Source organism: Argopecten irradians, chromosome 5 (genome assembly GCF_041381155.1).
Source record: "Argopecten irradians isolate NY chromosome 5, Ai_NY, whole genome shotgun sequence".
NCBI classification, from domain to species: Eukaryota; Metazoa; Mollusca; class Bivalvia; order Pectinida; family Pectinidae; genus Argopecten; species Argopecten irradians.
Genome location: NC_091138.1, coordinates 12,691,153 through 12,717,168, shown reverse-complemented (window position 1 = coordinate 12,717,168; position 26,016 = coordinate 12,691,153). Strand labels below are relative to the sequence as shown.

Here is a 26,016-nt window from a genome sequence, read left to right as displayed (position 1 = left end):
AGACGTCCCTGTATCATGTGCAAGTGAATGACAAAAGAGCACAGAGAGATACGCTGCTGTGCCTTTTATAGGGTGACCTATGAGCACACGTGTAGTTTGGCCTCGCACACCTTATTAAGCACCAACTGATGATGTAACCGGACAGCCGTAGGGCTGAATGGAAGAGAAATTCCAACCTCCTGCAGTCTCTCCACCTTTTTGTGACATAGAACTTGGGTGACTAGCAGCTATCTTGGATTTTCATAGTAAGCATTTAGTTTGATTCAAAAAGTACAAATACATTTCTCGCATTTCATTTGTAAGCTCTCCTTGCAAAACCTGGTATAGTCATAAATCATCTTACAATAACATTGGGATGGAAATCTACTGGACTTCAAAGGATGGGAAATCTTAATTACATAGACTTGGTTAAGGTTGGCAAGTTATTAAGATACTGTATCTGAAAAGATATTCCAAGGCACTCAAAGCACTTGAGCTATTTAAAAAGTTATTTATTTCACAACAATAAATAGTGCACTTATACACCAGTCATGACAAGCCATATTACTGAACATGTAGTTACTTGGTTCACCCAGCTTGGGACTATTTCTATAGAACTCTAATATCTAGAGAATCATGTGTTACATTGTTTTCCTTTCTGTAAACCAACTTTTGCGATTAATAAATTGTAAAAAATTGAATGAAAATTCTTATCAAAATGAATGTAAATGATTTATATATATCAATTCGCCGATATAAAACTTTCATGAATTTACTAAGATTGAAAAATTCACAACAGTACATTGTACGCCCACAGAAAGTTGGTTTACAGTATTATCTAGATTGTTTTAGAATTCCAGCTGTGGTCAATACTTTGCTGAAATGTTCAGACAGGCCTTTAGATTTATCATAAACACAAACAGACATCTGAAATTGGATGTTGGTCGACCACATCGTGTATATTCACCAGATAACTTAAATTACCAATTCCACTTTATATTATGGTATTGGAACAAATAACAAGAGTTTCAACATAGACTTTGATTTAGATACAAAATTAACATTTCCTGAAAGTCAAGTCGACCAGGTTCTGAATTCTCGAAACAAACTTTATGTCAAAATCTGACTTAAGTCATAATTTTTTATATAAGTTACAGAAGGAGACAAACTTAAATTTTGACTTATTAAAAAAGTCTGTATTTTTGTTTTAAGAAACTGGAACCTGATAGTTATTTACCTGATTTATCAGAGTTACTCCCCTTTGTTTCATTCCGTTAGTAACTTCTGGGAGATCAGTTTAGTTGGATTTGATTGGTTTAATGTATGCAGTGGCGTCGCTAGCAGCAATTTAATGTGCATGCAAAGTGGAGTCCGAGCACCGTAGGCGCAAGAAAATCGTTGTTTGGGGGGTCAAGGGGTGTTCCCCCCATGGAAAAAAAATACGATTTAGAATGACAGAGATGAGTTTTACGATGTATTTTTATGATTTTAAAACGTTCTTAACGAGAAAGTCATTGTTTGTGGGGGTCAGGGGGGTTCCCCCCCCTGAAAAAAAAAAAAAAAGATTTAGAATGACAGAGATGAGTTTACGATGTATTTTTATGATTTAAAAGCTTTCTTAACGTGGTAAAGTTGCGAAGAAAAAATAACACTGAAAAGGATTAATTCATATTATAGATTGAAAATTACCTATATTTAGAAATCATTATTGTAAATGTTGCCGAAGGCGTGGGAACTTTTGTGTTTTGGGGGGTCCCAAGTCCAACAATTTTTTTTTGAGAATTCATTGATGTGCACACAGTTGCGTTTTTGCGTCAATGGTAGCTACGCCACTGGTATGTGTCAGATTTAGGAGGTAGCCAGAGTACCCGAGACAAACCACTGACCAGCGGTCAGTACTTGATATCTGCCTAACACTGAAATCGAACTTGCGACCAAAAGGTGACAGTTTTGTGGTATTATGTCGGCCACTGTGGCTCTTTTATATATCAGAATGGCTATTAACTATAGCTTTAGTAGCTAGTTTACGGATGACTTGTGTACTAGATGTATAGGTGTGTGTCAAAGTTTGTGTCTATACCACAAGATTAAGGATGTTAGAATCCGCTACAGCGTACAGGGTATTACATAATCAATTTAATTAGAATATACTGATTAGTAGATATATTAAATTCAGTAACTTTATTGAAATTAACACTTTTGATTGAACTAAACCTGACAAGAGGCCCAGAGGGCCTGTATCGCTCACCTGGTTGGTAATGCCAAGTAATGTTCTGAATACAAGTTCATTGTTTATTTTCTGAAGGAATTTGAATATTAACCTCTAATTCCCCTATTGGGCCCAACTTTTTCTGCTCAAGGGGGTCAAAGCCAAAATTTATACGAATTCTGTTAACCCCAAGGATGTTTCTGGCCAAATATGGTTACAATCCATGCAGAACTCTAGGACAAGTAGCGATTTTTACGATTTACCTCTATTTCCCTTATCGGGCCCCGCCCCTCCTGCCCCCCGGGGGTCAGAGCCAAAATTTATACAAGTTCTGGTCCCCTTCCTCCAAGGATGTTTCCCAGGCCAAATTTGGTTTCAATCCATGCAGAACTCTAGGACAAGTAGCGATTTATAGAATTTACCTCTATTTCCCCTATTGGGCCCCGCCCCTCCTGCCCCCCGAGGGTCAGAGCCAAAATTTATACAAGTTCTGGTCCCCTTCCCCCAAGGATGTTTCTGGCCAAATTTGGTTACAATCCATGCAGAACTCTAGGACAAGTAGCGATTTATAGGATTTACCTCTATTTCCCCTATTGGGCCCCGCCCCTCCTGCCCCCGGGGGGTCAGAGCCAAAATTTATACAAGTTCTGTTCCCCTTCCCCCAAGGATGTTTCTGGCCAAATTTGGTTACAATCCATGCAGAACTCTAGGACAAGTAGCGATTTATAGAATTTACCTCTATTTCCCCTATTGGGCCCCGCCCCTCCTGCCCCCTTGGGGTCAGAGCCAAAATTTATACAAGTTCTGTTCCCCTTCCCCCATGGATGTTTCTGGCCAAATTTGGTTACAATCCATGCAGAACTCTAGGACAAGTAGCGATTTATAGGATTTACCTCTATTTCCCCTATTGGGCCCCGCCCCTCCTGCCCCCCCGAGGGTCAGAGCCAAAATTTATACAAGTTCTGTTCCCCTTCCCCCAAGGATGTTTCTGGCCAAATTTGGTTACAATCCATGCAGAACTCTAGGACAAGTAGCGATTTATAGGATTTACCTCTATTTCCCCTATTGGGCCCCGCCCCTCCTGCCCCCTTGGGGTCAGAGCCAAAATTTATACAAGTTCTGTTCCCCTTCCCCCAAGGATGTTTCTGGCTAAAATTTGGTTACAATCCATGCAGAACTCTAGGACAAGTAGCGATTTATAGGATTTACCTCTATTTCCCCTATTGGGCCCCGCCCCTCCTGCCCCCGGGGGGTCAGAGCCAAAATTTATACAAGTTCTGTTCCCCTTCCCCAAAGGTTGTTTCTGGCCAAATTTGGTTACAATCCATGCAGAACTCTAGGACAAGTAGCGATTTATAGGATTTACCTCTATTTCCCTATTGGACCCCGCCCCTCCTGCCCCCGGGGGGTCAGAGCCAAAATTTATACAAGTTCTGTTCCCCTTCCCCCAAGGATGTGCCTGGCCAAATTTGGTTACAATCCATGCAGAACTCTAGGACAAGTAGCGATTTATAGGATTTACCTCCATTTCCCCTATTGGGCCCCGCCCCTCCTGCCCCCGAGGGGTCAGAGCCAAAATTTATACAAGTTCTGTTCCCCTTCCCCCAAGGATGTTTCTGGCCAAATTTGGTTACAATCCATGCAGAACTCTAGGACAAGTAGCGATTTATAGGATTTACCTCTATTTCCCCTATTGGGCCCCGCCCCTCCTGCCCCCGGGGGGTCAGAGCCAAAATTTATACAAGTTCTGTTCCCCTTCCCCCAAGGATGTGCCTGGCCAAATTTGGTTACAATCCATGCAGAACTCTAGGACAAGTAGCGATTTATAGAATTTACCTCTATTTCCCCTATTGGGCCCCGCCCCTCCTGCCCCCGGGGGGTCAGAGCCAAAATTTATACAAGTTCTGTTCTCCTTCCCCCAAGGATGTTTGTGGCCAAATTTGGTTACAATCCATCCAGAACTCTATGACTAGTAGCAATTTAAAGGAAATGTTGACGGACGGACGGACGACGGACGACGGACGACGGACGACGGACGCCGCGCCATGACATAAGCTCACCGGCCCTTCGGGCCAGGTGAGCTAAAAATGACTAAATCATTCATATAGATTTTACATCCAATATTTAATGTATCATACAAATCCACACATTCCAATTGTACAGTGTATATATAGGGTTAATCTCACAGGAAACTATAAAAGATTCCCATATGGTCTAGTAAACTAGCATCAACTGGAGCTGTCTACATTTCCTAATGTAAGTTTTTGTAATCATGATTAAATGTATGTTCTATCATACACAAAGGGATAAACATGTCAAATCAATAAATTACATAGCATATTTTGATTTGTAAGTTACAAGAGACCATGTTAAAGATGAATTTCATAATTTTAAATTAAAACAAAATGGAAGTTTATGTACACATGTAACAAAATAAATGTATCATTCATTCATAAATTAATAAGTGTAGGACGGATCATTAAAACACCCATGACCATGAATATTTCTTTGACTTTTTCACACTGGAATTGTTATACCTTCCACCAAATGTTTTACTTAAATCATTATTCTATCTTATTTCACCATTTTATCTTATCTCACCATTCTGTATGGGGAAAAATAGCTTATATTAAAGTTGTTATTATAAAAACAAAGTACCCTGGTGTTCATATTTAGTGTAAGTTGCCATTTTTTTTGCATCATGTTGAAATTTCAAGACAAGGGGAGATAACAACAATTACATGCATAACTAAATCTGTATTACCTACTTCAAAGGTAAACTGTTAACTATTATAGTTAAGCTTTCCAATAAATGAAATTATGTATTCATAACAATTGCATGTCATATTTCCAAATAAGTCAGCAATCCACAAATGAAATATGGTTGCAATAAAACATATAGTTTACATCTTTCATAACTGTCATTTTCAACTAGACATTCATAATGATGGAACATCTTGTATGTGATCTAAGCATGATCAAAGTGAGTTGGCTACTACTTTAATCTATAGACACTGTAATATCAAATGCTCCAAGTAGGCCTAAATGTTGCTATATCTTATAGTAGTCCAAGATTTTGAGACAATGGAACTGCTATGTGCTTGATAATAACGATAGTAATTCTCATACACACATATTCTGATTTAATCACGAGTTGGGCACAGGTTTCCATTTTTTGTTCTCTAGTTTATAACAGTGAGGCTTGCCATCCTTAAATACTGTCTTCATGGGGTCCGGATGGTCCTTAATCTGTAACAAAGCGGCCCGCACTTGGTCCTCAAAATGTGGAGGTTCCTGTGCTGGGGATGTTGACAGATGCTGAAAAATTATGGGATAATATTAGAATGATTAACTCTAAAATCTCTAATAATGGCTGAAACGGCATAATATGTTACAGGATATAAAGCATCATACTACATGTCTATGTACTATGACTGGGATAAAACATCATACTAACATGTCTATGTACTATGACTGGGATAAAACATCATACTACATGTCTATGTACTATGACTGGGATAAAACATCATACTACATGTCTATGTACTATGACTGGGATAAAACATCATACTACATGTCTATGTACTATGACTGGGATAAAACATCATACTACATGTCTATGTACTATGACTGGGATAAAACATCATACTACATGTCTATGTACTATGACTGGGATAAAACATCATACTACATGTCTATGTACTATGACTGGGATAAAACATCACACTTGTCTATGTACTATGACTGGGATAAAACATCATACTACATGTCTATGTACTATGACTGGGATAAAACATCATACTACATGTCTATGTACTATGACTGGGATAAAACATCATACTACATGTCTATGTACTATGACTGGGATAAAACATCATACTACATGTCTATGTACTATGACTGGGATAAAACATCATACTACATGTCTATGTACTATGACTGGGATAAAACATCATACTACATGTCTATGTACTATGACTGGGATAAAACATCATACTACATGTCTATGTACTATGACTGGGATAAAACATCATACTACATGTCTATGTACTATGACTGGGATAAAACATCATACTACATGTCTATGTACTATGACTGGGATAAAACATCATACTACATGTCTATGTACTATGACTGGGATAAAACATCATACTACATGTCTATGTACTATGACTGGGATAAAACATCATACTACATGTCTATGTACTATGACTGGGATAAAACATCATACTACATGTCTATGTACTATGACTGGGATAAAACATCATACTACATGTCTATGTACTATGACTGGGATAAAACATCATACTACATGTCTATGTACTATGACTGGGATAAAACATCATACTACATGTCTATGTACTATGACTGGGATAAAACATCATACTACATGTCTATGTACTATGACTGGGATAAAACATCATACTACATGTCTATGTACTATGACTGGGATAAAACATCATACTACATGTCTATGTACTATGACTGGGATAAAACATCATACTACATGTCTATGTACTATGACTGGGATAAAACATCACACTACATGTCTATGTACTATGACTGGGATAAAACATCATACTACATGTCTATGTACTATGACTGGGATAAAACATCATACTACATGTCTATGTACTATGACTGGGATAAAACATCATACTACATGTCTATGTACTATGACTGGGATAAAACATCATACTACATGTCTATGTACTATGACTGGGATAAAACATCATACTACATGTCTATGTACTATGACTGGGATAAAACATCATACTACATGTCTATGTACTATGACTGGGATAAAACATCATACTACATGTCTATGTACTATGACTGGGATAAAACATCATACTACATGTCTATGTACTATGACTGGGATAAAACATCATACTACATGTCTATGTACTATGACTGGGATAAAACATCACACTACATGTCTATGTACTATGACTGGGATAAAACATCTCACTACATGTCTATGTACTATGACTGGGATAAAACATCATACTACATGTCTATGTACTATGACTGGGATAAAACATCATACTACATGTCTATGTACTATGACTGGGATAAAACATCATACTACATGTCTATGTACTATGACTGGGATAAAACATCATACTACATGTCTATGTACTATGACTGGGATAAAAAACATCATACTACATGTCTATGTACTATGACTGGGATAAAACATCATACTACATGTCTATGTACTATGACTGGGATAAAACATCATACTACATGTCTATGTACTATGACTGGGATAAAACATCATACTACATGTCTATGTACTATGACTGGGATAAAACATCATACTACATGTCTATGTACTATGACTGGGATAAAACATCATACTACATGTCTATGTACTATGACTGGGATAAAACATCATACTACATGTCTATGTACTATGACTGGGATAAAACATCATACTACATGTCTATGTACTATGACTGGGATAAAACATCATACTACATGTCTATGTACTATGACTGGGATAAAACATCATACTACATGTCTATGTACTATGACTGGGATAAAACATCATACTACATGTCTATGTACTATGACTGGGATAAAACATCATACTACATGTCTATGTACTATGACTGGGATAAAACATCATACTACATGTCTATGTACTATGACTGGGATAAAACATCATACTACATGTCTATGTACTATGACTGGGATAAAACATCATACTACATGTCTATGTACTATGACTGGGATAAAACATCATACTACATGTCTATGTACTATGACTGGGATAAAACATCATACTACATGTCTATGTACTATGACTGGGATAAAACATCATACTACATGTCTATGTACTATGACTGGGATAAAACATCATACTACATGTCTATGTACTATGACTGGGATAAAACATCATACTACATGTCTATGTACTATGACTGGGATAAAACATCATACTACATGTCTATGTACTATGACTGGGATAAAACATCATACTACATGTCTATGTACTATGACTGGGATAAAACATCATACTACATGTCTATGTACTATGACTGGGATAAAACATCATACTACATGTCTATGTACTATGACTGGGATAAAACATCATACTACATGTCTATGTACTATGACTGGGATAAAACATCATACTACTACATGTCTATGTACTATGACTGGGATAAAACATCATACTACATGTCTATGTACTATGACTGGGATAAAACATCATACTACATGTCTATGTACTATGACTGGGATAAAACATCATACTACATGTCTATGTACTATGACTGGGATAAAACATCATACTACATGTCTATGTACTATGACTGGGATAAAACATCATACTACATGTCTATGTACTATGACTGGGATAAAACATCATACTACATGTCTATGTACTATGACTGGGATAAAACATCATACTACATGTCTATGTACTATGACTGGGATAAAACACCATACTACATGTCTATGTACTATGACTGGGATAAAAACATCACACTACATGTCTATGTACTATGACTGGGATAAAACATCATACTACATGTCTATGTACTATGACTGGGATAAAACACCATACTACATGTCTATGTACTATGACTGGGATAAAAACATCATACTACATGTCTATTTACTATGACTGGGATAAAAACATCATACTACATGTCTATGTACTATGACTGGGATAAAACATCATACTACATGTCTATGTACTATGACTGGGATAAAACATCATACTACTTGTCTATGTACTATGACTGGGATAAAACATCATACTACATGTCTATGTACTATGACTGGGATAAAACATCATACTACATGTCTATGTACTATGACTGGGATAAAACATCATACTACATGTCTATGTACTATGACTGGGATAAAACATCATACTACATGTCTATGTACTATGACTGGGATAAAACATCATACTACATGTCTATGTACTATGACTGGGATAAAACATCATACTACATGTCTATGTACTATGACTGGGATAAAACATCATACTACATGTCTATGTACTATGACTGGGATAAAACATCATACTACATGTCTATGTACTATGACTGGGATAAAACATCATACTACATGTCTATGTACTATGACTGGGATAAAACATCATACTACATGTCTATGTACTATGACTGGGATAAAACATCATACTACATGTCTATGTACTATGACTGGGATAAAACATCATACTACATGTCTATGTACTATGACTGGGATAAAACATCATACTACATGTCTATGTACTATGACTGGGATAAAACATCATACTACATGTCTATGTACTATGACTGGGATAAAACATCATACTACATGTCTATGTACTATGACTGGGATAAAAACATCACACTACATGTCTATGTACTATGACTGGGATAAAACATCATACTACATGTCTATGTACTATGACTGGGATAAAACATCATACTACATGTCTATGTACTATACTACATATCTATGTACTATGACTGGGATAAAACATCATACTACATGTCTATGTACTATGACTGGGATAAAACATCATACTACATGTCTATGTACTATGACTGGGATAAAACATCATACTACATGTCTATGTACTATGACTGGGATAAAACATCATACTACATGTCTATGTACTATGACTGGGATAAAACATCAAACTATCTATGACTGGGATAAAACATCATACTACATGTCTATGTACTATGACTGGGATAAAACATCATACTACATGTCTATGTACTATGACTGGGATAAAACATCATACTACATGTCTATGTACTATGACTGGGATAAAACATCATACTACATGTCTATGTACTATGACTGGGATAAAACATCATACTACATGTCTATGTACTATGACTGGGATAAAACATCATACTACATGTCTATGTACTATGACTGGGATAAAACATCATGACTACATGTCTATGTACTATGACTATGATGGATAAAACATCATACTACATGTCTATGTACTATGACTGGGATAAAACATCATACTACATGTCTATGTACTATGACTGGGATAAAACATCATACTACATGTCTATGTACTATACTACATGTCCATGTACTATGACTGGGATAAAACATCATACTACATGTCTATGTACTATGACTGGGATAAAACATCATACTACATGTCTATGTACTATGACTGGGATAAAACATCATACTACATGTCTATGTACTATGACTGGGATAAAACATCATACTACATGTCTATGTACTATGACTGGGATAAAACATCATACTACATGTCTATGTACTATGACTGGGATAAAACATCATACTACATGTCTATGTACTATGACTGGGATAAAACATCATACTACATGTCTATGTACTATGACTGGGATAAAACATCATACTACATGTCTATGTACTATGACTAAGATAAAACATCACACTACATGTCTATGTACTATGACTGGGATAAAACATCATACTACATGTCTATGTACTATGACTGGGATAAAACATCATACTACATGTCTATGTACTATGACTGGGATAAAACATCATACTACATGTCTATGTACTATGACTGGGATAAAACATCATACTACATGTCTATGTACTATGACTGGGATAAAACATCATACTACATGTCTATGTACTATGACTGGGATAAAACATCATACTACATGTCTATGTACTATGACTGGGATAAAACATCATACTACATGTCTATGTACTATGACTGGGATAAAACATCATACTACATGTCTATGTACTATGACTGGGATAAAACATCATACTACATGTCTATGTACTATGACTGGGATAAAACATCATACTACATGTCTATGTACTATGACTGGGATAAAACATCATACTACATGTCTATGTACTATGACTGGGATAAAACATCATACTACATGTCTATGTACTATGACTGGGATAAAACATCATACTACATGTCTATGTACTATGACTGGGATAAAACATCATACTACATGTCTATGTACTATGACTGGGATAAAACACCATACTACATGTCTATGTACTATGACTGGGATAAAACATCATACTACATGTCTATGTACTATGACTGGGATAAAACATCATACTACATGTCTATGTACTATGACTGGGATAAAACATCATACTACATGTCTATGTACTATGACTGGGATAAAACATCATACTACATGTCTATGTACTATGACTGGGATAAAACATCATACTACATGTCTATGTACTATGACTGGGATAAAACATCATACTACATGTCTATGTACTATGACTGGGATAAAACATCATACTACATGTCTATGTACTATGACTGGGATAAAACATCATACTACATGTCTATGTACTATGACTGGGATAAAACATCATACTACATGTCTATGTACTATGACTGGGATAAAACTCCATATCATACATGTCTATGTACTATGACTGGGATAAAACATCATACTACATGTCTATGTACTATGACTGGGATAAAACATCATACTACATGTCTATGTACTATGACTGGGATAAAACATCATACTACATGTCTATGTACTATGACTGGGATAAAACATCATACTACATGTCTATGTACTATGACTGGGATAAAACATCATACTACATGTCTATGTACTATGACTGGGATAAAACATCATACTACATGTCTATGTACTATGACTGGGATAAAACATCATACTACATGTCTATGTACTATGACTGGGATAAAACATCATACTACATGTCTATGTACTATACTACATGTCTATGTACTATGACTGGGATAAAACATCATACTACATGTCTATGTACTATGACTGGGATAAAACATCATACTACATGTCTATGTACTATGACTGGGATAAAACATCATACTACATGTCTATGTACTATGACTGGGATAAAACATCATACTACATGTCTATGTACTATGACTGGGATAAAACATCATACTACATGTCTATGTACTATGACTGGGATAAAACATCATACTACATGTCTATGTACTATGACTGGGATAAAACATCACACTACATGTCTATGTACTATGACTGGGATAAAACATCATACTACATGTCTATGTACTATGACTGGGATAAAACATCATACTACATGTCTATGTACTATGACTGGGATAAAACATCATACTACATGTCTATGTACTATGACTGGGATAAAACATCATACTACATGTCTATGTACTATGACTGGGATAAAACATCATACTACATGTCTATGTACTATGACTGGGATAAAACATCATACTACATGTCTATGTACTATGACTGGGATAAAACATCATACTACATGTCTATGTACTATGACTGGGATAAAACATCATACTACATGTCTATGTACTATGACTGGGATAAAACATCATACTACATGTCTATGTACTATGACTGGGATAAAACATCATACTACATGTCTATGTACTATGACTGGGATAAAACATCATACTACATGTCTATGTACTATGACTGGGATAAAACATCATACTACATGTCTATGTACTATGACTGGGATAAAACATCATACTACATGTCTATGTACTATGACTGGGATAAAACATCATACTACATGTCTATGTACTATGACTGGGATAAAACATCATACTACATGTCTATGTACTATGACTGGGATAAAACATCATACTACATGTCTATGTACTATGTACTACATGTCCATGTACTATGACTGGGATAAAACATCATACTACATGTCTATGTACTATGACTGGGATAAAACATCATACTACATGTCTATGTACTATGACTGGGATAAAACATCATACTACATGTCTATGTACTATGACTGGGATAAAACATCATACTACATGTCTATGTACTATGACTGGGATAAAACATCATACTACATGTCTATGTACTATGACTGGGATAAAACATCATACTACATGTCTATGTACTATGACTGGGATAAAACATCATACTACATGTCTATGTACTATGACTGGGATAAAACATCATACTACATGTCTATGTACTATGACTGGGATAAAACATCATACTACATGTCTATGTACTATGACTGGGATAAAAACATCACACTACATGTCTATGTACTATGACTGGGATAAAACATCATACTACATGTCTATGTACTATGACTGGGATAAAACATCATACTACATGTCTATGTACTATGACTGGGATAAAACATCATACTACATGTCTATGTACTATGACTGGGATAAAACATCATACTACATGTCTATGTACTATGACTGGGATAAAACACCATACTACATGTCTATGTACTATGACTGGGATAAAAACATCATACTACATGTCTATGTACTATGACTGGGATAAAACATCACACTACATGTCATCTATGTACTATGACTGGGATAAAACATCATACTACATGTCTATGTACTATGACTGGGATAAAAACATCATACTACATGTCTATGTACTATGACTGGGATAAAACATCATACTACATGTCTATGTACTATGACTGGGATAAAACATCATACTACATGTCTATGTACTATGACTGGGATAAAACATCATACTACATGTCTATGTACTATGACTGGGATAAAACATCATACTACATGTCTATGTACTATGACTGGGATAAAACATCATACTACATGTCTATGTACTATGACTGGGATAAAACATCATACTACATGTCTATGTACTATGACTGGGATAAAACATCATACTACATGTCTATGTACTATGACTGGGATAAAACATCATACTACATGTCTATGTACTATGACTGGGATAAAACATCATACTACATGTCTATGTACTATGACTGGGATAAAACATCATACTACATGTCTATGTACTATGACTGGGATAAAACATCATACTACATGTCTATGTACTATGACTGGGATAAAACATCATACTACATGTCTATGTACTATGACTGGGATAAAACATCATACTACATGTCTATGTACTATGACTGGGATAAAACATCATACTACATGTCTATGTACTATGACTGGGATAAAACATCACACTACATGTCTATGTACTATGACTGGGATAAAACATCATACTACATGTCTATGTACTATGACTGGGATAAAACATCATACTACATGTCTATGTACTATGACTGGGATAAAACATCATACTACATGTCTATGTACTATGACTGGGATAAAACATCATACTACATGTCTATGTACTATGACTGGGATAAAAACATCATACTACATGTCTATGTACTATGACTGGGATAAAACATCATACTACATGTCTATGTACTATGACTGGGATAAAACATCATACTACATGTCTATGTACTATGACTGGGATAAAACATCATAACTACATGTCTATGTACTATGACTGGGATAAAACATCATACTACATGTCTATGTACTATGACTGGGATAAAACATCATACTACATGTCTATGTACTATGACTGGGATAAAACATCATACTACATGTTCTATGTACTATACTACATGTCCATACTACATATCTGAACTATGACTGGGATAAAACATCATACTACATGTCTATGTACTATGACTGGGATAAAACATCATACTACATGTCTATGTACTATGACTGGGATAAAACATCATACTACATGTCTATGTACTATGACTGGGATAAAACATCATACTACATGTCTATGTACTATGACTGGGATAAAACATCATACTACATGTCTATGTACTATGACTGGGATAAAACATCATACTACATGTCTATGTACTATGACTGGGATAAAACATCATACTACATGTCTATGTACTATGACTGGGATAAAACATCATACTACATGTCTATGTACTATGACTGGGATAAAACATCATACTACATGTCTATGTACTATGACTGGGATAAAACATCATACTACATGTCTATGTACTATGACTGGGATAAAACATCATACTACATGTCTATGTACTATGACTGGGATAAAACATCATACTACATGTCTATGTACTATGACTGGGATAAAACATCATACTACATGTCTATGTACTATGACTGGGATAAAACATCATACTACATGTCTATGTACTATGACTGGGATAAAACATCATACTACATGTCTATGTACTATGACTGGGATAAAACATCATACTACATGTCTATGTACTATGACTGGGATAAAACATCATACTACATGTCTATGTACTATGACTGGGATAAAACATCATACTACATGTCTATGTACTATGACTGGGATAAAACATCATACTACATGTCTATGTACTATGACTGGGATAAAACATCATACTACATGTCTATGTACTATGACTGGGATAAAACATCATACTACATGTCTATGTACTATGACTGGGATAAAACATCATACTACATGTCTATGTACTATGACTGGGATAAAACATCATACTACATGTCTATGTACTATGACTGGGATAAAACATCATACTACATGTCTATGTACTATGACTGGGATAAAACATCATACTACATGTCTATGTACTATGACTGGGATAAAACATCATACTACATGTCTATGTACTATGACTGGGATAAAACATCATACTACATGTCTATGTACTATGACTGGGATAAAACATCATACTACATGTCTATGTACTATGACTGGGATAAAACATCATACTACATGTCTATGTACTATGACTGGGATAAAACATCATACTACATGTCTATGTACTATGACTGGGATAAAACATCATACTACATGTCTATGTACTATGACTGGGATAAAACATCATACTACATGTATATGTACTATGACTGGGATAAAACATCATACTACATGTCTATGTACTATGACTGGGATAAAACATCATACTACATGTCTATGTACTATGACTGGGATAAAACATCATACTACATGTCTATGTACTATGACTGGGATAAAACATCATACTACATGTCTATGTACTATGACTGGGATAAAACATCATACTACATGTCTATGTACTATGACTGGGATAAAACATCATACTACATGTCTATGTACTATGACTGGGATAAAACATCATACTACATGTCATGTACTATGACTGGATAAAACATCATACTACATGGATAAATGACATAAAACATCATACTACATGTCTATGTACTATGACTGGGATAAAACATCATACTACATGTCTATGTACTATGACTGGGATAAAACATCATACTACATGTCTATGTACTATGACTGGGATAAAACATCATACTACATGTCTATGTACTATGACTGGGATAAAACATCATACTACATGTCTATGTACTATGACTGGGATAAAACATCATACTACATGTCTATGTACTATGACTGGGATAAAACATCATACTACATGTCTATGTACTATGACTGGGATAAAACATCATACTACATGTCTATGTACTATGACTGGGATAAAACATCATACTACATGTCTATGTACTATGACTGGGATAAAACATCATACTACATGTCTATGTACTATGACTGGGATAAAACATCATACTACATGTCTATGTACTATGACTGGGATAAAACATCATACTACATGTCTATGTACTATGACTGGGATAAAACATCATACTACATGTCTATGTACTATGACTGGGATAAAACATCATACTACATGTCTATGTACTATGACTGGGATAAAACATCATACTACATGTCTATGTACTATGACTGGGATAAAACATCATACTACATGTCTATGTACTATGACTGGGATAAAACATCATACTACATGTCTATGTACTATGACTGGGATAAAACATCATACTACATGTCTATGTACTATGACTGGGATAAAACATCATACTACATGTCTATGTACTATGACTGGGATAAAACATCATACTACTTGTCTATGTACTATGACTGGGATAAAACATCATACTACATGTCTATGTACTATGACTGGGATAAAACATCATACTACATGTCTATGTACTATGACTGGGATAAAACATCATACTACATGTCTATGTACTATGACTGGGATAAAACAACATACTACATGTCTATGTACTATGACTGGGATAAAACATCATACTACATGTCTATGTACTATGACTGGGATAAAACATCATACTACATGTCTATGTACTATGACTGGGATAAAACATCATACTACATGTCTATGTACTATGACTGGGATAAAACATCATACTACATGTCTATGTACTATGACTGGGATAAAACATCATACTACATGTCTATGTACTATGACTGGGATAAAACATCATACTACATGTCTATGTACTATGACTGGGATAAAACATCATACTACATGTCTATGTACTATGACTGGGATAAAACATCATACTACATGTCTATGTACTATGACTGGGATAAAACACCATACTACATGTCTATGTACTATGACTGGGATAAAAACATCACACTACATGTCTATGTACTATGACTGGGATAAAACATCATACTACATGTCTATGTACTATGACTGGGATAAAACATCACACTACATGTCTATGTACTATGACTGGGATAAAACATCATACTACATGTCTATGTACTATGACTGGGATAAAACATCATACTACATGTCTATGTACTATGACTGGGATAAAACATCATACTACATGTCTATGTACTATGACTGGGATAAAACATCATACTACATCTATGTCTATGTACTATGACTGGGATAAAACATCATACTACATGTCTATGTACTATGACTGGGATAAAACATCATACTACATGTCTATGTACTATGACTGGGATAAAACATCATACTACATGTCTATGTACTATGACTGGGATAAAACATCATACTACATGTCTATGTACTATGACTGGGATAAAACATCATACTACATGTCTATGTACTATGACTGGGATAAAACATCATACTACATGTCTATGTACTATGACTGGGATAAAACATCATACTACATGTCTATGTACTATGACTGGGATAAAACACCATACTACATGTCTATGTACTATGACTGGGATAAAAACATCACACTACATGTCTATGTACTATGACTGGGATAAAACATCATACTACATGTCTATGTACTATGACTGGGATAAAACATCATACTACATGTCTATGTACTATGACTGGGATAAAACATCATACTACATGTCTATGTACTATGACTGGGATAAAACATCATACTACATGTCTATGTACTATGACTGGGATAAAACATCATACTACATGTCTATGTACTATGACTGGGATAAAACATCATACTACATCTATGTCTATGTACTATGACTGGGATAAAACATCATACTACATGTCTATGTACTATGACTGGGATAAAACATCATACTACATGTCTATGTACTATGACTGGGATAAAACATCATACTACATGTCTATGTACTATGACTGGGATAAAACATCATACTACATGTCTATGTACTATGACTGGGATAAAACATCATACTACATGTCTATGTACTATGATGGATAAACTATATACAGAGTACTATGACTGGGATAAAACATCATACTACATGTCTATGTACTATGACTGGGATAAAACATCATACTACATGTCTATGTACTATGACTGGGATAAAACATCATACTACATGTCTATGTACTATGACTGGGATAAAACATCATACTACATGTCTATGTACTATGACTGGGATAAAACATCATACTACATGTCTATGTACTATGACTGGGATAAAACATCATACTACATGTCTATGTACTATGACTGGGATAAAACATCATACTACATGTCTATGTACTATGACTGGGATAAAACATCATACTACATGTCTATGTACTATGACTGGGATAAAACATCATACTACATGTCTATGTACTATGACTAAGGGTTAAAACATCATATTACACTAAGGGTTTACACAATGTACTATCTAAGGGTTTAAAAATTCACTGTCTACATGTCTATGTACACAAATTACTGTCTTAAAACATCAAATTACATGTCTAAGGGTTTACACAAATTACCTGTCTAGGGTTTACACAAATTACCTCTAAGGTCTATGTTACTATACTGGTTTAATCAACCTGTCTAAGGGTTTACACAATGTCTATGTACTATGTCTAAGGGTTTACACATCAATACATGTCTTGGGTTTACATCAAATTACCTGTCTAAGGGTTTACATCAAATTACCTGTCTAAGGGTTTACATCAAATTACCTGTCTAAGGGTTTACATCAAATTACCTGTCTAAGGGTTTACACAAATTACCTGTCTTAAGGGTTAACATCAATTACCTGTCTAAGGGTTTTACATCAAATTACCTGTCTAAGGGTTTACACAAATTACCTGTCTAAGGGTTTACATCAAATTACCTGTCTAAGGGTTTACATCAAATTACCTGTCTAAGGGTTTACATCAAATTACCTGTCTAAGGGTTTACATCCAAATTACCTGTCTAAGGTTTACATCAAATTACCTGTCTAAGGGTTTACACCAAATTACCTGTCTAAGGGTTTACACAAATTACCTGTCTAAGGGTTTACACCAAATTACCTGTCTAAGGGTTTACACCAAATTACCTGTCTAAGGGTTTACATCAAATTACCTGTCTAAGGGTTTACACCAAATTACCTGTCTAAGGGTTTACATCAAATTACCTGTCTAAGGGTTTACATCAAATTACCTGTCTAAGGGTTTACACCAAATTACCTGTCTAAGGGTTTACATCAAATTACCTGTCTAAGGGTTTACACCAAATTACCTGTCTAAGGGTTTACACCAAATTACCTGTCTAAGGGTTTACATCACCTTAATTTACCTGTCTAAGGGTTTACATCAAATTACCTGTCTAAGGGTTTACATCAAATTACCTGTCTAAGGGTTTACACCAAATTACCTGTCTAAGGGTTTACATCAAATTACCTGTCTAAGGGTTTACACCAAATTACCTGTCTAAGGGTTTACACCAAATTACCTGTCTAAGGGTTTACACCAAATTACCTGTCTAAGGGTTTACATCAAATTACCTGTCTAAGGGTTTACATCAAATTACCTGTCTAAGGGTTTACATCAAATTACCTGTCTAAGGGTTTACACCAAATTACCTGTCTAAGGGTTTACACCAAATTACCTGTCTAAGGGTTTACACCAAATTACCTGTCTAAGGGTTTACATCAAATACCTGTCTAAGGGTTTACATCATCAAGGGTTTACATCAAATTACCTGTCTAAGGGTTTACACCAAATTACCTGTCTAAGGGTTTACACCAATTACCTGTCTAAGGGTTTACACAAATTACCTGTCTAAGGGTTTACATCAAATTACCTGTCTAAGGGTTTACATCAAATTACCTGTCTAAGGGTTTACACCAAATTACCTGTCTAAGGGTTTACACCAAATTACCTGTCTAAGGGTTTACACCAAATTACCTGTCTAAGGGTTTACACCAAATTACCTGTCTAAGGGTTTACACCAAATTACCTGTCTAAGGGTTTACACCAAATTACCTGCCTAAGGGTTTACACCAAATTACCTGTCTAAGGGTTTACATCAAATTACCTGTCTAAGGTTTTATACCAAACTTCCTGTCTAAGAGTTTACACAAAATTATCAAGTTTTGAGCAGCTCTGCTTTTATATTTAAAAGTTCTCCTTACAATATTTGTAATGTTCTGTTGAACCAATGGTTTCACCTCAAGTATTTTAGTTAGGAAGGACCTTACATGAGTGGCAGTATGAAATCTTATCATACAAATAATTTGATATATCACAAGCCTTTAGGTAAGAGGCATATCAAATTATTGAACAAGCTCCACATACTTATAGCGGAGTATTCTGATATTGATATATTATGCATATGCGAGACATACCTCAGTACCATCTTATCCGATATTGCATTAGAGGCACTATGGTTATGTATAAAGGAGGGATAGAGATAACAACTTTGGTGGTGTACTTTTATATATGCTAAACATTAGACGCAGGTGAAATCTTGAATGTACCTAATAGTCTTGAACTAATATGGTCTGAAATCACAACACAAAATAAAACTATTCTACTTGTCTTTTTATATCGACCCCCTAATTCCTTAGTTATTTACTGGGACCTACTTGATAATAATATTGATAAAGTTATAGAAACACAAAAAGACATTATTCTTGAAGGTGATCCAAGATCTATCCAAAGTTAGTCTACATACAAAGTTTCATTAAGCTCTGTGCATATTTAATCAAGTTATCATGTTCACAAGGTCCAATAGCAATTTTATAAGATTCTATTTATCACATACACATGTAACTATAAGTATTTTACAAGTTAGGATTTGCTGTTTTCGTCAACCAAGCCACTTGTGTGATGTACGTATGATATTTTGATTATGATGTCATTTTTACCTGTCAGAATAGTGTTATGACAGTATGACATGGCAGAATGGACCATTATGTGATAACGTTAGTTAATCATACATGTCCACAATGTTAATGAGTCTGAATGTACTAGCTGTACCACAAATATCTACTATAGGTTGATCTTATGGTCAGCTATTACAAAACCTTCATCAAATATTACCTCTCGGAGGAACTCTTTGGGCAGTCCACATAAAAGACCAATCTCATCACTGGTAGAGTAGTTAAAGGGCCCAATGGTAAGCGTGTTACTCTTTGAATCGTATATGTTAAGGACCTGTAATGCAATCGGATGGAATTTATACCACGAATAAGGACTTCTAATCAAGTCACTGAATATCATATATTTTAGGTATTGTATTTCCACACATTCCTGGTGTTCAAACATCGATCATGAAAATATCACATTTTCAGTTCTATATCATATCATCAAAACTTTAAATGAAAACCTCTTTTTTTAAAACGGATACTGATACCAGTTTACAAAGGTCAAAATCTGGATCTTAAAAACATACAAAGGAGTTTTCATTCAAATCTTTTACCTCCTCTGTGCCTGTGAAGTGTCGAGCACATCTCAGTGACTGTTCAGGACCATGATCAATGAAATTTGCTTTACATATCTCCCCGGTCTTAACGTCGACAGCTGTAGATATAACTACATTGTTACTATCACACAAAATAATGAGACATATCAAATACCATAGTTTTACAAGGTTTCCCATCAAAGACATGTGTTGGGGAACTTGTTTATCCCGTAACTTTAACACTATATTTATAACATGGTAATTATCAGTTGCTTCTGACATCACATTCAGGGAAGGTAGCCACCACATATCGCATCATAATATATTTCAACCATAAATTATTAAATACAATGAATTACCCAAATATAGAGTCAAAATTCTGTTTTTTTTTATACTTTAAACAAGCAAATTTAATGCAATTTAAAAGAAAATGCATTATAAACAGTAGTCCAAAGTTAAATGCAAATTGGAATCAAGAGATATTGGAATTAACCAGAGAGAGTTGCCACAGGTGTTTTACACACTGGAGTGTGTACGTTTAACATACCCAATAATCAACTGCTATGGAATTTATCACATATTTTACCCTTGTGAAACATACATAGTTTTGGGATAAAAGCATTTAATATATAATTTAATTCCAGCAGTCATAGCATCATCCTTCATCTGAGAGAAAAATGGTATCAATAAGTTTACTTACCGATACCATATATATTTGGAAACGGAAGAGATATTGCCCTGCCTTTGTCTTTGACTGTTTTTCTAATATTGTTCATATCTGCAAGAAAAAAAAAGTTTATAAAACAATCTTCTGTATATCCATCACTTCAACATACATTATGAAATCAAATTTTAAATTTATACAATAGAAAAAAAGTGCAAAAGTCACAGAATTCAGCTTTAGGATGCAGAGAACTGAAGGATGAGTTAACAGCTTTGACATTGACTTACAATATATGTGGTAACAATTTATACATTTCACTGTAATGGTATTTTGACCCTGTGGTCATAATTCGATCCATACACTGGTAACTTATCTTACAGTAGTTTGTTCACCTACTAAAATGTATGTGATATAACCTTTATGAAAGATCTAACTTTTTTTCCCTTAATATTTCATTGTCATGGGCACTTTTTGTTTGAATACAGTAATTAAGGATTAAGTATAAACAGAGCCGTTATATGTACGTGGATATGTGTGGTAAACAATGGATTACACGTAGTTTTACCTGTGATACAGCAAGTTTCCAGGTAGAGATCCTCCTGTATGTCATGGAATGCCTCTGTCAAATACAGATTCAGTATATTAGTCAGAGTGTATATGATATAAAAAAATATCCTTGTACTTTTATCATACAACTAGTAGTTCAGAAGACTTGCATACTAACAAAGATCGCAGCAATAACACGAAGACCACATGTACCTCCCACTCCTGAACATTCTGTTGGAAGCATGTTCATATCAATATAACTGAGATGTCAGTCAGAAATGTCCTGCTCCCTGCTTTAAGTTGACCCTTGAGCTACAGTACATGAGGCATACCAAGTCTTTCCAGACATCTTCAAAACTATAACCATGGTATTCAGTGACACACCCCACCCCCCCATAAAAAAACAAGAGATCCCAGAGGGATCTTGGCGCCCACCAAAGAAAGATCTGTCTGACAACAGAAAGAGGGATCTTTTCCCTGCTTTTCAAACTTTTACTACATACTATATATGAAACTTGAGAAAGATCCTTTCAGTACTTCCTGAGTTATGTAGCAGTAACAAACTTCAATTATCAAAATCCAAGATGGCTACCTGTCAATCATCTTGCTGACCGATAAGTTCGAAAATGCACGAGACCCCTTCAGGAACCTGCACATGAAATTTGAGAAAGATCCCTTCAGTACTTTCTGAGAAATAGCGGAAACAAACTTTAACTATCAAAATCCAAGAGGGCCGTCATTCGGCCATCTTGTTGACCGATCTGTCCCAAAATGCAATATGCACAACAAGGGTCCTAGGGGAACCTACATTTGAAATTTGAGAAAGATTCCTTCAGTACTTTCTGAGAAATAGCGGTAACAAACTATCGAAATCCAAGATGGCCGCCAGTCGGCCATCTTGTTGACCGTTTGGTCCCAAAATGCAATATGCACAACTAGGGCCTTAGGGGAACCTACATGTGAAATTTGAGAAAGATCCCTTCTGCACTTTCTGAGAAATAACGGTAACAAACTTTAACTATCAAAATCCAAGATGGCCGCCAGTCGGCCATCTTGTTGACCGATTGGTCCCAAAATGCAGTTTGCACAACTAGGGCCCTAGGGGAACCTACATGTGAAATTTGAGAAAGATCCCTTCAGTACTTTCTGAGAAATAGCAGTAACAAACTTAAACTATCAAAATCCAAGATGGCCGACTGGCGGTCATCTTGTTGACCGATTGGTCCCAAAATGCAATATGCAGAACTAGGGCCCTAGGGGAACCTACATGTGAAATTTGAGAAAGATCCCTTCTGCTCTTTCTGAGAAATAGCGGTAACAAACTTTAACTATCAAAATCCAAGATGGCCGACTGGCGGCTATCTTGTAGACCGATTGGTCCCAAAATGCAATATGCACAACTAGGGCCCTGGGGGAACCTACATGTGAAATTTGAGAAAGATCCCTTCTGCTCTTTCTGAGAAATAGCGGTAACAAACTTTAACTATCAAAATCCAAGATGGCCGACTGGCGGCCATCTTGTTGACCGATTGGTCCCAAAATGCAATATGCACAACTATGGCCCTAGGGGAACCTACATGTGAAATTTGAGAAAGATCCCTTCAGTACTTTTTGAGAAATAGCGGTAACAAGAATTGTTAACAGACGGACGGACGGATGGACTGAAGAACGGAATGACGGACGGAAGGACGGAAGGACGGACGGACGGACCACGGACCACGGACGAAAGGCGATTTGAATAGCCCACCATCTGATGATGGTGGGCTAAAAAGAAAAAAAAAACTAAAAAAATTCCAATTGAAATCAAATAATTTTTTAATTTGACCTTATAAAGTCATGCTGGTGGCCATTTCAGAAGAAAAAAATTACCCTCTAATGCATATTGATATATTTCCAACTATTGTCATGTAATTTCAAAACAGCTTCAGAAATCAAAAACTTGAAACCAACTTTTATTCGCGGCCACTATATTTCGCAATCTCCATTTCAAAACAAGTTCGCAAGATTTACATTTGCAGATTTAAAAAAAAATCCTATCAGAATCAATTATATACATGCTAATTCACGGAGATAAACTTTTGCAAATTTACTTGGATTGCGATAATTTGCAAAAGTAAATTGCACACAAAAGAAAATTGGTTTACAGAGACAGACGGACAGACAGAAGAGACAGGCGGACAGATGGAAGAGAGACAGACAGACACTGATTACTATAGGGCTTCCACACCACAGATGCTCTGAGATGAGGGTCATAATAAACACAACTTATAATATTTCAAGGAGTTGAACGAATTTAAGATGATATATAAGTAAGATGTTTATAATAACTTACGTAGTGTTTTCATAGACAGCTCCATAGAAGTCTTTTGCTCATCACAAAACCCTCCAATCAGGTGAAGCTCCAGTCTGGAATCATAACAACAATATATGCAACAATGTCCCTGATTGGTGTAAAAGTATGGATATCATATTGCTAAATCATGGTGATCTATACTCCTGTCACAACCTCAGTTGTCTCCCTTCTTGTAGAATGACACATCAATATTATGGACCTTTATTAAGCTAAATACTGACCAAATCAAAGGTCCACAAAAATAGGTATGGAGTTTCTCTAACTTATGTCAAAAAAACTATCTGCATGATGTACATATTTATTACAAGAAAAACAACAGCCATAGGACACTACCCTGAAGAACTCAATGTTTGGGCAATGGAGTTCACAATTATATCAATAGAGAGACCTGTAGGATACTGGATTGTCCCCTTAGCTCCATGTCCCCTGAACTATCATAGATATGTATAGCAAAGTTTCCTTCTCCTCAATATCAAATTTAACCTGAA

At 35.4% G+C, this 26,016-nt stretch overlaps 1 protein-coding gene across 1 annotated transcript; it reads right to left on the bottom strand.

Annotated features, from left to right (window-relative positions):
- Nucleotides 1-470: 470 nt before the first annotated feature.
- On the bottom strand, nucleotides 471-25,602 carry LOC138322893 (protein N-terminal asparagine amidohydrolase-like). The gene is made up of 6 exons (XM_069267098.1): nucleotides 25,508-25,602; nucleotides 23,195-23,248; nucleotides 22,666-22,743; nucleotides 21,984-22,084; nucleotides 21,605-21,718; nucleotides 471-5,506 (listed from the first exon to the last, which is right to left on the bottom strand). Exons 1-6 carry the CDS (start codon nucleotides 25,530-25,532, stop codon nucleotides 5,336-5,338), a joined length of 543 nt encoding a protein of 180 aa, XP_069123199.1. The 5' UTR covers nucleotides 25,533-25,602; the 3' UTR covers nucleotides 471-5,335.
- Between the last annotated feature and the right edge of the window lie 414 nt (nucleotides 25,603-26,016).

Excerpts from the sequence above, each read along its gene's own strand:
- LOC138322893 (XM_069267098.1), bottom strand. The coding sequence starts at position 25,532 with ATGGAGCTGTCTATGAAAACACTAC. Across the intron at positions 22,744-23,194 it reads GGAAACTTGCTGTATCACAG|ATATGAACAATATTAGAAAA; the intron begins GTAAAACTACGT and ends TTTTTCTTGCAG. Across the intron at positions 5,507-21,604 it reads CCAAAGAGTTCCTCCGAGAG|CATCTGTCAACATCCCCAGC; the intron begins GTAATATTTGAT and ends ATAATTTTTCAG.